This window comes from Schistocerca gregaria, chromosome 4, assembly GCF_023897955.1.
Source record: "Schistocerca gregaria isolate iqSchGreg1 chromosome 4, iqSchGreg1.2, whole genome shotgun sequence".
Classification (NCBI taxonomy): Eukaryota; Metazoa; Arthropoda; class Insecta; order Orthoptera; family Acrididae; genus Schistocerca; species Schistocerca gregaria.
Genome location: NC_064923.1, coordinates 394,634,008 through 394,647,723, shown reverse-complemented (window position 1 = coordinate 394,647,723; position 13,716 = coordinate 394,634,008). Strand labels below are relative to the sequence as shown.

Below are 13,716 nucleotides of genomic sequence, written 5' to 3'. Positions count from 1 at the left end.
ATCGATTCGTCTTTGTTTAGCAAAGCCGGCAATGTCAGTATTGTTGTTTAATTATTTGGGGCGCGTGTATCAAACAGGTGCGTGTAGCAATGTTGTGAAGAACTATATTCATAACATATCACGCATATCAGATGTCTTAACATCAAAACCCATTGATTGTAGTGTGACAGTCCAGGTAACATCTAAACTTATAACCTATAAACTAAATAAAAATATAAAAAAATAGCTATTTGATGATCATTGAGACGCTTGTGTAATTTTGTGACATAATTTTAGGGATGGGTAAAAGGCCTGAGGAAGATGAAGGACTTGACATTTGTCGATATTAATGATGGCTCTTGTGTAAAAAGATTGCAGATTTTGATTCCAACCCGCGACAAACCCAATCAACTGGCATTTGGAGCGTCAGTGAGAGCATCTGGATTACTTAAAACAAATAGTAAAGGTGATTTGGAACTGTCGGCGAGTCACATTCAAGTAATCGGGCCTTGTGTTTTCACAGATGGTTATCCATTCGCAGCCAGGAAATCCTATCCACCCGATTATGTGCGTCAGTTTTTGCATTTAAGGTCAAGAACAACTACTTTTGGTGCTCTTCTGCGGATGCGAGGAGCTGTGTCACATACTGTACACAAATATTTCAATAAACTTGGTTTTCTTTATATTCACACTCCAATATTAACAGCTAATGACTGTGAAGGTGCAGGAGAAGTCTTTCTTGTAATGCCTGAAAGTAAAAAGTTACGTGAAGAAATGTCAAAGTCAGGATGCAGTGAAGAAGAAGCATATTTCGATTCTAAAGTATTTCTCACAGTTTCAGGACAGCTACATTTGGAAGCTGTACTAAGGTAAGCACAATTGCAGTAGCTATGCACATTTATATATTTCTGATTTCACTTATTTATGTCCAGAACAAAATGTCTATTCTTATTCATTTCACAATGGAGTTTATTGGTATTGTATTTGTTTAGCACATATTTTGGGAAGATATGATCTAGTCTTTGTCATGACTTCATACTGAAAACACTAACTTACATGCAGTTACTGAGCATAACAACATTCATGTACAGATACTGTACACAGAAAACATAAACAACACAGAGAATATAATAAAATTTTGTTTACATGTACATTTATATCCTGCAAACCACCATGTGATGCTTGGCAGAGGGTATGTCTTTATTGTTCAGACATCACTCCACCTTGTCACTGTCCCCAGTAAAGTGTATGTACATTACCGAGTGTGCTTTGTTTCTGCTGTTAGAAGTGAATCAGCATCCCAACCTTACATTGTCAGTACCACATTAGGATATTAAAATATTAAAATTAGAGAAATGGAAAATCTAGTATAATCTTATTAATTGTATTATCACAGAACAAAAATTACCCCCTCCCCCTGATCTGTTATTGAAATATTTTGATGTTGGCAGTTATGGACAATAGACTCACTTTTGGGTTTGTGTTGGAGATGTGATGGATCAAGAGAAATATTGTGCTACGAGTTGTCAGCTTTGATCAGTGACATAATGTTAATGGCTGCTGCGATGTCATATTTTATATACACTCCTGGAAATGGAAAAAAGAGCACATTGATACCGGTGTGTCAGACCCACCATACTTGCTCCGGACACTGCGAGAGGGCTGTACAAGCAATGATTACACGCACGGCACAGCGGACACACCAGGAACCACGGTGTTGGCCGTCGAATGGCGCTAGCTGCGCAGCATTTGTGCACCGCCGCCGTCAGTGTCAGCCAGTTTGCTGTGGCATACGGAGCTCCATCGCAGTCTTTAACACTGGTAGCATGCCGCGACAGCGTGGACGTGAACCGTATGTGCAGTTGATGGACTTTGAGCGAGGGCATATAGTGAGCATGCAGGAGGCCGGGTGGACATACCGCCAAATTACTCAACACGTGGGGCGTGAAGTCTCCACAGTACATCGATGTTGTCGCCAGTGGTCGGCGGAAGGTGCACGTCCCCGTCGACCTGGGACCGGACCGCAGCGACGTACGGATGCACGCCAAGACCGTAGGATCCTACGCAGTGCCGTAGGGGACCGTACCGCCACTTCCCAGCAAATTAGGGACACTGTTGCTCCTGGGGTATCGGCGAGGACCATTCACAACCGTCTCCATGAAGCTGGGCTACGGTCCCGCACACCGTTTGGCCGTCTTCCGCTGACGTCCCAACATCGTGCAGCCCGCCTCCAGTGGTGTCGCGACAGGCGTGAATGGAGGGACGAATGGAGACGTGTCATCTTCAGTGATGAGAGTCGCTTCTGCCTTGGTGCCAATGATGGTCGTATGCGTGTTTGGCGCCGTGCAGGTGAGCGCCACAATCAGGACTGCATACGACCGAGGCACACAGGGCCAACACCTGGCATCATGGTGTGGGGAGCGATCTCCTACACTGGCCGTACACCTCTGGTGATCGTTGAAGGGACACTGAATAGTGCACGGTACATCCAAACCGTCATCGAACCCATCGTTCTACCATTCCTAGACCGGCAAGGGAACTTGCTGTTCCAACAGGACAATGCACGTCCGCATGTATCCCGTGCCACCCAACGTGCTCTAGAAGGTGTAAGTCAACTACCCTGGCCAGCAAGATCTCCGGATCTGTCCCCCATTGAGCATGTTTGGGACTGGATGAAGCGTCGTCTCACGCGGTCTGCACGTCCAGCACGAACACTGGTCCAACTGAGGCGCCAGGTGGAAATGGCATGGCAAGCCGTTCCACAGGACTACATCCAGCATCTCTACAATCGTCTCCATGGGAGAATAGCAGCCTGCATTGCTGCGAAAGGTGGATATACACTGTACTAGTGCCGACATTGTGCATGCTCTGTTGCCTGTGTCTATGTGCCTGTGGTTCTGTCAGTGTGATAATGTGATGTATCTGACCCCAGGAATGTGTCAATAAAGTTTCCCCTTCCTGGGACAATGAATTCACGGTGTTCTTATTTCAATTTCCAGGAGTGTATTTACAGTTTTGGGATAAATAGGAATGTTCGAAATGAGTCAAAGGCTTTGGCCTGTGGCATAGGAAACCTGCACAATAAATGCCTTAAACAATGTGGCAACTATAATGTGGTGGCAGTAGCACTTTTTTCAAGTGGTCGAAGCTACATAACAGTCTTTCACTGCAACTAGATTTTTTAACTCTCACATTCTTTGGATTCGCCAACTCGCAACCAAACAACCACCTCCTACCTAACCTTGACATTGTCAGGCTAAGCTACATATCATCTCACCACACTCACTTTTGTTTGCTTGCACATTCGTTGGTTTCGTCAACTGATAACAAAAATGTGAATATACACACCAAAAAGTGATGGCACAGCAACCATTAACTTTGTCAGTGTTCAAAGCCGACAACTCATGTTAAATAGTCCTTTTTGCCCAACTTTTGCTGTTGGTTGGTGAAGGCAATGAATGAATGTGTGTATGTGGGGGGGGGGGGGGGGGAGGAAAAAACACCCTCATTATGGTGACAGACTGATCTGTAGCCTAGCCAGAGGTATAGGTTACATTGAATGGTGACAGGTGACAGGTGACAGTTTGGTTCCGAGCTGTCAATTCCAAGGAATATACAACTGAAAAGAACTAATTGGTGACAGACTGATCTGTGGCTTAATCCATTCGAAAATTTTGCTGCTGATATCATGTTGTATTGCCATTTGTCGATGGTATTTGTTCCATGTTTCCTATATCACTGGTCAGGACCAACAGTCTGTATTGAATAATTATCTGATTTAATTTTATATTTTTTTTAGTAGTGGATATTATTACATAATTTTGTTAATTATGGATATCACACCAAAGTTCATGAGTAGCTCCCTGGATGTCCTCAGGGATGGATGAGTAAATTCCCACTGTTTTTTGATTTAGTTGCTAAGTGTGTGAAATGTTGTGTTGTGGAGAAGGTGTGGGAACGACTAAAGTTTATCGTAGCTCAGACCAGAGACTAGCATATGTGGCATTGTCGGCAGTACAACATACGGTATTCTGTCAGGAAGGTGGTTGTTATTTTTATTTTATTTTTTTATTTTTATTTTTTTTCCCAAAAACATTAGTCTTCAGATTTGTTTGATGCAACCCACCATGAATTCCTCTCCTGTGCTAACCTCTTCATCCACGAAGTAGCAATTGAACCCTATGTGCTCAATTATTCATTTAATGTATTCAGATTTGTCTTTCATTATAGTTTGTACCCTCTAGTACCATAGTGGTCCTTCCGTGGTGCCTTTACACATGCCCTATCATCCTAGTCCTTCTTGTCAGTGTGTTCCTCCTTTGCCGATTCTGTGGGTAAATCTCATTCCCTATCATTTCACCTGATTTTCAATATTCTTCAATAACACCACATCACAAATGCTTTGGTTGTCTTGTGTGCCAATTTTCACACTGTCTGTGAATCATTACCATACAGTGCTGTGCTCCAAATGTATATTCTCAGAAATTTCTTCCTCAGATTAGGGTCAATGTTTGATTCAAGTAGACTTCTTATGGCCAAGAATGCCCTCTTTGCCTGTGCTAGTCTGCTTTTTATGTCATCCTTGCTTCATCCAAGATGCACAATTCCTTAAATTTTTGATCCCCAATTTTGATGTTGAATTTCTCGCTATTGTCATTTCTGACACGTCTTGTAACCTTTGTCTTTTACCCGTTTACTCTAAATCCTCATTCTGTAGTCATTAGACTGTTTGCTCTATCCAGCAGATCCTGTAATGTCATCAGTGAATTGTATCATTGATATCCTTTCATCCTGAATTATGATTCCACTCTTGAATCTTTCTTTTAGCTGTGTCATTGCTTTTTTGGTGCAGGCCTATGTATTGAACAGTAGGGGCAAAAGATTAATCCCTTTTTAAACCAAGCCCTTTGTTCTTTAACTTCCAATCTTTGTTCCCTTTTGGTTCTAGTACATACTGTGTATTACTGATCTTTCTCTATATCTTACTCCTGTCTTTCTCAGAATTTTGAACATCTGCACCAGGCAGGTGCTCCCTCTCATCTATCTGCTCTCTCTCTCTCTCTCCTGCATTTTAAAGTGAAATTCTCATTGCACTCTTAGTGTTACCACCCTAGCTTTGCTGAATCAGTCCTCCAAAAGATCATTTTTTTCGATTTCTTCACATCTTTCCTGCAGCCATTTCACCTTGACTGCCCTGCCTTTGTTATTTACTTCTTTCCTAAGGTATTATATTACTTTATTCCTGCCTTTCCCCCAACATTTTTGTACTGCATTCTGTCACTGATCAATTGAAGTATTTCACCTGTTACCCAAGGTTTCTTCACAGTTGCCTTCCTTACACTTATGTTTGTCTGTCCACTATATGTGGTTGCCATTTTTAGAGATGGCCACTCCTTATTACAGTATCCATGTCCTTAGCAAACTTCAAACATGCCTTATCATTCCTCAGTAGTTCAATATCCCACTTCCATTCACACTGATTCTTTTGGGCAATTCACTTGAATTTCAGTCTACTCTTCATCATTACTAAATTGTGACCTGAGAGTATACATGCACATAGGTACATCTTACGATCCATTATCTTATTTTGGAATCTCTGTCTAACATGATGCAATCCATCTGGAAGCTTCCAGTGTCTCCCAATCTTTCCAAATATACCTCCTCCTCTTGTGATTTTTGAAGAGAGTGCTCGCTATTACCGTCTGAAATTTATTGCAGCACTCAGTTAGTCTTTCTCCTCTCTCATTCCTACTGCAAAGGCAATATTCTCTGATAACACTTTCTCCTATTCCTTCCCCTACAACCGCATTCCAATCCCCAGTGATGACAAAGTGCTCCTGAAGTGAGCAGAGTAGCTGGAAAGCAACAGTAATGGAGAATAGCATCAAAGCAACCTTAGACCAAAACAGCAAAGTTAAAAAAGAAGTAACAATAAAGAATATAATTAAATAAGTAATAAATAAAACAGAAAGAAACTTCCACATGGGAAAAATATATTAAAAACAAAGATTCCAAGACTTACCAAGCGGGAAAGCGCCGGCAGACAGGCACATGAACAAAACACACAAACACACACACAGAATTACGAGCTTTCGCAACTGGCAGTTGCTTCGTCAGGAAAGAGGGAAGGAGAGGGAAAAATGAAAGGATGTGGGTTTTAAGGGAGAGGGTAAGGAGTCATTCCAATCCCGGGAGCGGAAAGACTTCCCTTAGGGGAAAAAAAGGACAGGTGTACACTCGCACACACACACACATATCCATCCGCACATACACAGACACAAGCAGACATATTTCTGCTTGTGTCTGTGTATGTGCGGATGGATATGTGTGTGTGTGTGCGAGTGTACACCTGTCCTTTTTTTCCCCTAAGGGAAGTCTTTCCGCTCCCGGGATTGGAATGACTCCTTACCCTCTCCCTTAAAACCCACATCCTTTCATTTTTCCCTCTCCTTCCCTCTTTCCTGACGAAGCAACTGCCAGTTGCGAAAGCTCGTAATTCTGTGTGTGTGTTTGTGTGTTTTGTTCATGTGCCTGTCTGCCGGCGCTTTCCCGCTTGGTAAGTCTTGGAATCTTTGTTTTTAAATAAGTAATAATAAATAAAGAATATGATGAAATTAACAACAATAATAATAATAATAATAATAATAATAATAATGGAAAAAATCCAGATAAGTGCTAGTAGGCTTCGCGAAGGTTCCATACAAATTTAGTGATGTATATAGACAGATCACTCATCAAGGGAATCAAAAATCTCATTGATTTTTCCCTGTTACTGATATGATACAGGCAAGATTATGTCTACCCATTCCTTAGGAAAAGGGTTTTTAACCAAAGGAAGGACAGACAGAAAGTCTGATAACAAATGACAATTTTTTTATGTATAGTTACTAATTAACAGTTTTTGGAATTTTTCATTTGCTTGTACTGTGAAACCTTGCTTCTTGCTGGATGTAATGATTCTGGGTCAATGGTAGTACCCTATAGGTTTCAGTGAATGAGTTCGTGAATATCAAAATATGTGACATAAATGGCCATACCTTTTGACTGCATTGACTTAGAAGCTTACATTTTCTACTGTGCCAAGGGGCTACAGACCTTCGTATGTGACACAAATTTCAGCTGGAGAAGTCTACCCATTCCTGATAGACAAACGGTTTTGAATAGTGAGACAGACACTTGAACAGACAGGCAGACAGATGGACAACAGAGTAATCCTATAAGGGTTCTGTTTTGATTGACTGAGGTACAAAACCCAAAAAAGACAAAGAAGAAAAGAGAAAGGAAAATGGAATTTGTATGTTAATAGAAGTTATGTCCATGAGATTGCCAAGCTGCTAGAATACGTTGGAGGGCTAGATAATTGGAGCAGACAGCTCTTTTCTGTGCTTATCTCCGCCCCTGAAGTTGTTCTTGTTATAAAAGCTAATCCTTTGCACTCACCCTCTGCCTATTTCAGCCCCACCACTGCTAAAACATATCATGTCAAAGGCAGGGCAGCTTCCAAAGCCATGCATGTTATTAACCAATTAGCGTGTGTCTCCTGTGCAGCAGTGTATGTAGCAGTGACCGACAGTATACTGATTGAGTCCATGAATGGCCATACAAGAGCTATTTGTCTCAGAGACACCCTGTACCCAGTTACTGAACTTTTACAGCATGACTTGAGTGGCTGCTACACCACTCCAGCTAATTGAATCCTCTCACCTAATCCAAGTTTCCCTAAACTTTTGAGACTGGAACTTCCCTTCAGCACATTCTTACATCCCAACATCCTTGTACAATGAAACTCCATTAGAACACAAACTCCCCCCCCCCCCCCCCCACCCCCTATTTTATTTAACTTTGTTAAGAATAATAATAATTGTTGTTTTTGTTGTTGTTGTTTTTTGTTTTATTTAATTATTTTCTTATTGACCTTCCTTTTTAACTTTCCACAGTCTATACCTTTATCTTCCTCTAAGAAAGAACAAACAGTTGTGAGAGCTAGGATAGTTTATGCTCAGTAAACTAGATAAAAAATCAGTACGGTAGTGTCGTATCTCAGTGAGGAACTTGAAACTTTCAGCACAGAGCAGGGGCATGTAGAGGAACTATGGCTCAAGTTTAAGAGAGTAATTGACCGTGTACCAGATAGATATATACCCAGTAGAACTGTTCATAATGGGGCGGATCCTCCATGGTATACAACCACTGCATAATAGATGTAAAACAAAGTGTAGGGCTGTAGATAGAGAGATCCTGACTGAAGCATGTTTGGCTGTTGATGCCTTCAGTGACTACCTTAGCAGAATATTGTCAAATTATCTTTCACAAAACCCAAAGAAATTCTGGTCAAATGTAAAGGCTGTTAGTGGCACAAAACTTAATGTCCAGCCCCTAATGAATGAGACAGCAACTGAAATTGACAGTAGCAAAGCAAAAGCTGAAATGCTTAACACTGTTTTCAAATGTTCCTTTACAAAGGAAAACCCAGGGGAACTGCCCCAATTTAATCCTCGTACCACTAAAAAGATGAATGAAATAAGTATTAGCTTCAGTGGTGTTGAGAAACAGGTGAAACCACTAAAATGAACAAAGTTCCAGGGGCCAATAGAATCCCTGTTAGAGTCTATACTGAATTTGTGGGTGAGTTGGTCCATCTTGTAACTATAATCTATCATAGAGTCCTCAAACTAAAGCCATGGCCAGTTACTGGAAAAAAGCACTGGTCACACCCATCCACAAGAGTGTAGTAGAAGTGATCCACAAAACTACTGTCCATTATCCTTGAGATCGATTTGTTGAAGAATCTTGGAACATATTCTGAGAGCAAACATAATGAGGTATCTTGAACAGAATGACCTCCTCAGTGCCAGCCAGCATAGATTCCAAAAACATTGATCATGTGAAATCCAACTTCCAATTTTCTCACATGACGTACTGAAAGCTTTGGATCAAGGCAGGCAGGTAGGTGCAGCATTTCTTGATTCCTGAGAAGCATTTGACACAATGCCACACTTATGCTTATTGTCAAAGATATGATCACTTTGGATATCAAGTGAAATTTGTAACTGAATTGAGGATATTTTGGTAGGGAGGAATCAGCATATTATCTTGGATGCAGAGTCATCAGCAGATGTAGAAGTAATTTCTGGTGTGCCCCTGGGAAATGTGCTAGGGCCCTTGCTGTTCATGTTGTGTACTAATGACTTTGCAGGCAGTATTAATAATAACCTCAGAATTTTTTTGCAAATGATGCAGTTATCTATAATGAAGTGCTATCTAAAAGAATCTGCATAAATATTCAGTCAGATCTTGATAAGGTTTTCAAATGGTGCAAAGATCAGCAACTTGCTTTAAATGTTCAGAAATGTAAAACAGTACAGTTCACAAAACGAAAAAAAAAAAAAACATAGCATCCTATGACTGTAGTATCAGTGAGTTACTGTTGGAATCAGCCAACTCATACAAATACCTTCGTGTAACAATATCATGGGTAAAGCAGATGGTAGACTTTGGTTAATTGGTAGAAGACTGGGGAAGTGCACTCAGTCTACAAAGGAGATACCTTATAAATCATTTGTGTGACTGGTTTTAGAATATTGCTCAAGTATGTAGGACCCGTGCCAAATAGGACTAACAGGGGATATTGAATGTATACAGAGAAGGGCAGCATGAGTGGTCATAGGTTTGTTTAATCTGTGGGAGTGTGTCACAGAGATACTGAAGTGACTGAACTGGAAGACGCTTGAAGATAGATGTAAACTTCCACAAGAAAGACTAATAATAAAATTTCAAGAACCAGCTTTAACTGTTGACTCTAGGAATATATTACAATCTCCTATGTATTGCTCACATAGGGATAGTGAGGGTAAGATTAGAATAATCACAGTATGCACAGAGGCATTCAAACAATCATTCTTTCCATGTTGCATATGTGAATGGAACAGGAAGAAACCCTATTAACTGGTGCAATGGGACATACCGTCTGCCATGCACATCACAGTGGTTTTCAGAATATAGATGTTGATGTGCATGCACTACAAATTTTATCTCCTGAAAGTAAATATTGGCCTCCAGTAATGTTGCATCCTTTGTTGGTAGGTTCAGTTGACCCCTGTTTTAAATCAACTGACTAACTGCCACCTACACGGAAGTTTCAGTTAAGTTGGAATTCTTGTAGTTGTAAATGATATTTTTTAAAATGTGTTTGGCAGTTTTTTTGTATCTCTCCTCTGTTTTGGAAATTGGTCTCGTCTACATTCATTTTCGTTAGAGGGAAGATGAAAAAGCCGCAGGAGATCATCTCCAGTGAGTAGGATGGTGCAAAACAATTGTCATTTCGTTTATGGCCGAAAACTGCTTAGTGTTAACTGCTACATGACTGTGAGGATTGTCATAATGAAGTAGGCTATCATCTGTTCACCTCAGTGTAGATTGTTTTTTTGTTTTTTCCATTCTTCATATATGATACTTTGGGGAATGTATTCATAGTAGTCCATCCCATTCTTGCTGGGAAAGACAAAAAAGCAAAACGAAAGACGAAACCAATATTATGTATGAGTGTCTACTTTCCTGATGTACACAAATGACAAAAAATTCTGGGGATTGAAAACTTGCAGTAGAGTTAAAATACTCTGAATTTTCATTGAGTGTCATTCCCTCAGTTTGTAGCAAAGTTGTGCAATTTTACCAGTTGTGGAAAGGCCAACAATTCTTAATTTTAAAATTTTTCTCATACAGATTTATATAAATTTTAGGATGTTGACAACATGTTTATTTGTATTATTTTATTTATTTATTCATTCAGATAGCATCCCATAATGGCGTAGGATTTGTCTTCACAATACAATGAAGTAAATAGTCCAAAATGTTCATGGGGACCATTCCAGCATTTGCCTGAAATGATTCAGAAACACCTAAATCAAGATGGGTGGACAGAGAAAATTCTGTCCTTCCAAGCGTGAGGGCAGTGTCATAACAACTGCACTGCCTCATTCAGTGGTCCCTATTGTTCTTTGATTTAAGCACATAAAACATAGTTTCATTTTTCTTCACTGCACATACTAAGGACACCCGCTGGTGACTTCTGGACCATGTTCAAGCTGGTGTGCTTCTTGTACTAACTCCTGTCTGTTTGGAAAACTAACTCGAGGCCTGTGAACATGCAATAATGCCCCATGCATCTCTTCAGTTGTTGCTCTCAATCTACCTTATAAACTAAGTCAGCATTACCACATAATGAGTGAGATGTTGAACTCAGGAAAATGATGAGATATTACCAACATGCACTACAGCAGTTTGCACATTGATTCTTGTAAAAGCATTATATTGTGATCTTGTATTGCCATGTGACATGGTGTTGTTGTAATTCCCTTTCATTGTTAACCACTGCTCTGAGACCTCTAAGTAATCTTTCATTGTGGGAAACTCAAGATGGAGTAATGACAATATTATGAAAAGGATAGATTGCTGCTCACCATATAATAGAGATGTTGTGTCACAGATAGTCAGAACAAAAAGACTGCCAAAGGCAAGATACACACACAAATTCATGCAAATTCAGCTCATACACAGGACCACTGTCTCTGGTTGCCTTGGCCAGTCTGGCCTCTGCAGCCAGCTTATTTGTTTGGCAGTCTTTTTGTTGTGTTGTTTGGCAGTCTTTTTGTTGCGCCTGTTTGTGACTCAACATCTCTACTAAATGGTGAGTAGCAGTATATCCCTATCATGATACTGTCATTGATCTTTAATCATGTGACATGCACTGCCTCTTTAAACAAGTAGTCCCATTTTCATCTCCTTGGGCAATTCACTATGCAGTTTTATCCCCCAATAAGAAATGCTGCTTTGAGGATCACTCCCTCCCCTTTTCTCCTTTGTAAATCTACTGTATTGATGTGACAACAAGCTGCACTTTATGTCGATATTTCACTTTCGAAAAGTTAAGTTACACTTCCTTGTTTTTTTACATGTTGTTGTTGTGGTCTTCTGTCCTGAGACTGGTTTGATGCAACTCTCCATGCTACTCTATCCTGTGCAAGCTTCTTCATCTCCCAGTACCTACTGCAACCTACATCCTTCTGAATCTGCTTAGTATATTCATCTCTTGGTCTCCCTCTACAATTTTTACCCTCCACACTGCCCTCCAGTGCTAAATTTGTGATCCCTCGATGCCTCAAAACATGTCCTACCAACCAGTCCCTTCTTTTTGTCAAGTTGTGCCACAAGCCCCTCTTCTCCCCAATTCTATTTAAGACCTCCTCATTAGTTATGTGATCTACCCATCTAATCTTCAGCATTCTTGTGTAGCACCACATTTCGAAAGCTTCTATTCTCTTCTTGTATAAACTATTTATCATCCACGTTTCGCTTCCATACATGGCCACATTCCATACAAATACTTTCAGAAAAGTCTTCCCGTAGTTTAAATCTGTACTTGATGTTAACAAATTTCTTTTCTTGAGAAACACTTTCCTTGCCATAGCCAGTCTACATTTTATATCCATCACCAGTTATTTTGCTCCTCAGATAGCAAAACTCATCTACTACCTTAAGTGTTTCATTTCCTAATCTAATTCCCTCGTCATCACCTGATTTAATTTGACTACATTCCATTTTCCCAGTTTTGCTTTTTTTGATGTTCGTCTTATACCCTCCTTTTAAGACACTGTCCATTCCATTCCAATGCTCTTCCAGGTCCTTTGCTGTCTTGAGAGAATTACAATGTCATCGGCAAACCACAAAGTTTTTATTTCTTCTCCATGGATTTCAAATCCTACTCCAAACTTTTCTTTTGTTTCCTTTACTGCATGCTCACTATACAGATTGAATAATATCGGAGATAGGCTACAACCCTGTCTCATTCCCTTTTCAATCATTGCTTCCCTTTCGTGTCCCTCAACTCTTACAAATACCCTTTGGTTTCTGTACAAATTGTAAATAGCCTTTCACTCCCTGTTTTTTACCCCCGCCACCTTCAGAATTTGTAAGAGAGTATTCCAATTACTCCAATATGGACAACAATTTGGAACAAAAAGCATAATCAAACCGAGCAATTCAGCACAGTTATGGTGCAAGCTTCAAACTTATAGGTGTGTATTATGCCAAAATTACAACCATCACAGAGGCCACAAGAAAGTATGAACTGGATGAATCTAATGTGTAACATTGTGTTGCTTCAGAAGAATAATGGAAGAAGGCAGTTTCAATGAGAAATATGGCAAATATCTGGAACTTGATCATAAGGTTCTTTCCTCCATGCAAAATAAGAGGGAAGAGGGGTTGCCTGTCTCGCAAGAAATAATTCAGCTGAAATCTTTAGAAATTTTAAAACTTAAACTTGCAACATGGAGAACTCCATGCAATTATTGGTTGGTATTGTCGGTTTATGCGGAGAAATAGCCTTGCTCCCTGACATACTACTACACTAGCACAGAGAATGCCAGTGTATTTCAAGAAGAAACTGGTTAACTTTCAGTGGTGCGTTGTCCTGTTGTGAAAGTGTCATTCATACCCTTTTCATCAGGTTGGCAATGCTGATGAAATGCCAGTATTTTATGATGTGCTGAGCAATATGACGGTAGATGTAAAAAGGCAAAAAAATCCCAGATATCTTGAATGTGATGTTAGCTGTTACAGCTGATGGGGGGGGGGGGGGGGGGGGAGTTACTTCTTTCAGTCATTATGAAGATAAAAAGTATGCCAAAAGAAAACAATACAAAGGGCTTCATGATTCACTGCTAAGAAAACAGCTGG

At 40.2% G+C, this 13,716-nt stretch overlaps 1 protein-coding gene across 3 annotated transcripts in view; it reads left to right on the top strand.

The window, feature by feature from the left end:
- Positions 1–21: 21 nt before the first annotated feature.
- LOC126365965 (probable asparagine--tRNA ligase, mitochondrial) overlaps positions 22–13,716 on the top strand; it is a 97,887-nt gene continuing 84,192 nt past the window's right edge. For all 3 annotated transcript variants that reach the window (XR_007566281.1, XM_050008761.1, XM_050008760.1), the window contains exons 1-2: positions 22–175; positions 277–848. Coding sequence is in view for 2 of the 3 variants with exons in the window: in XM_050008761.1 (XP_049864718.1) it covers positions 32–175; positions 277–848 (716 nt within the window). In the remaining variant the exon portion in view is untranslated. The remainder of the gene's footprint in view (positions 176–276; positions 849–13,716) is intronic.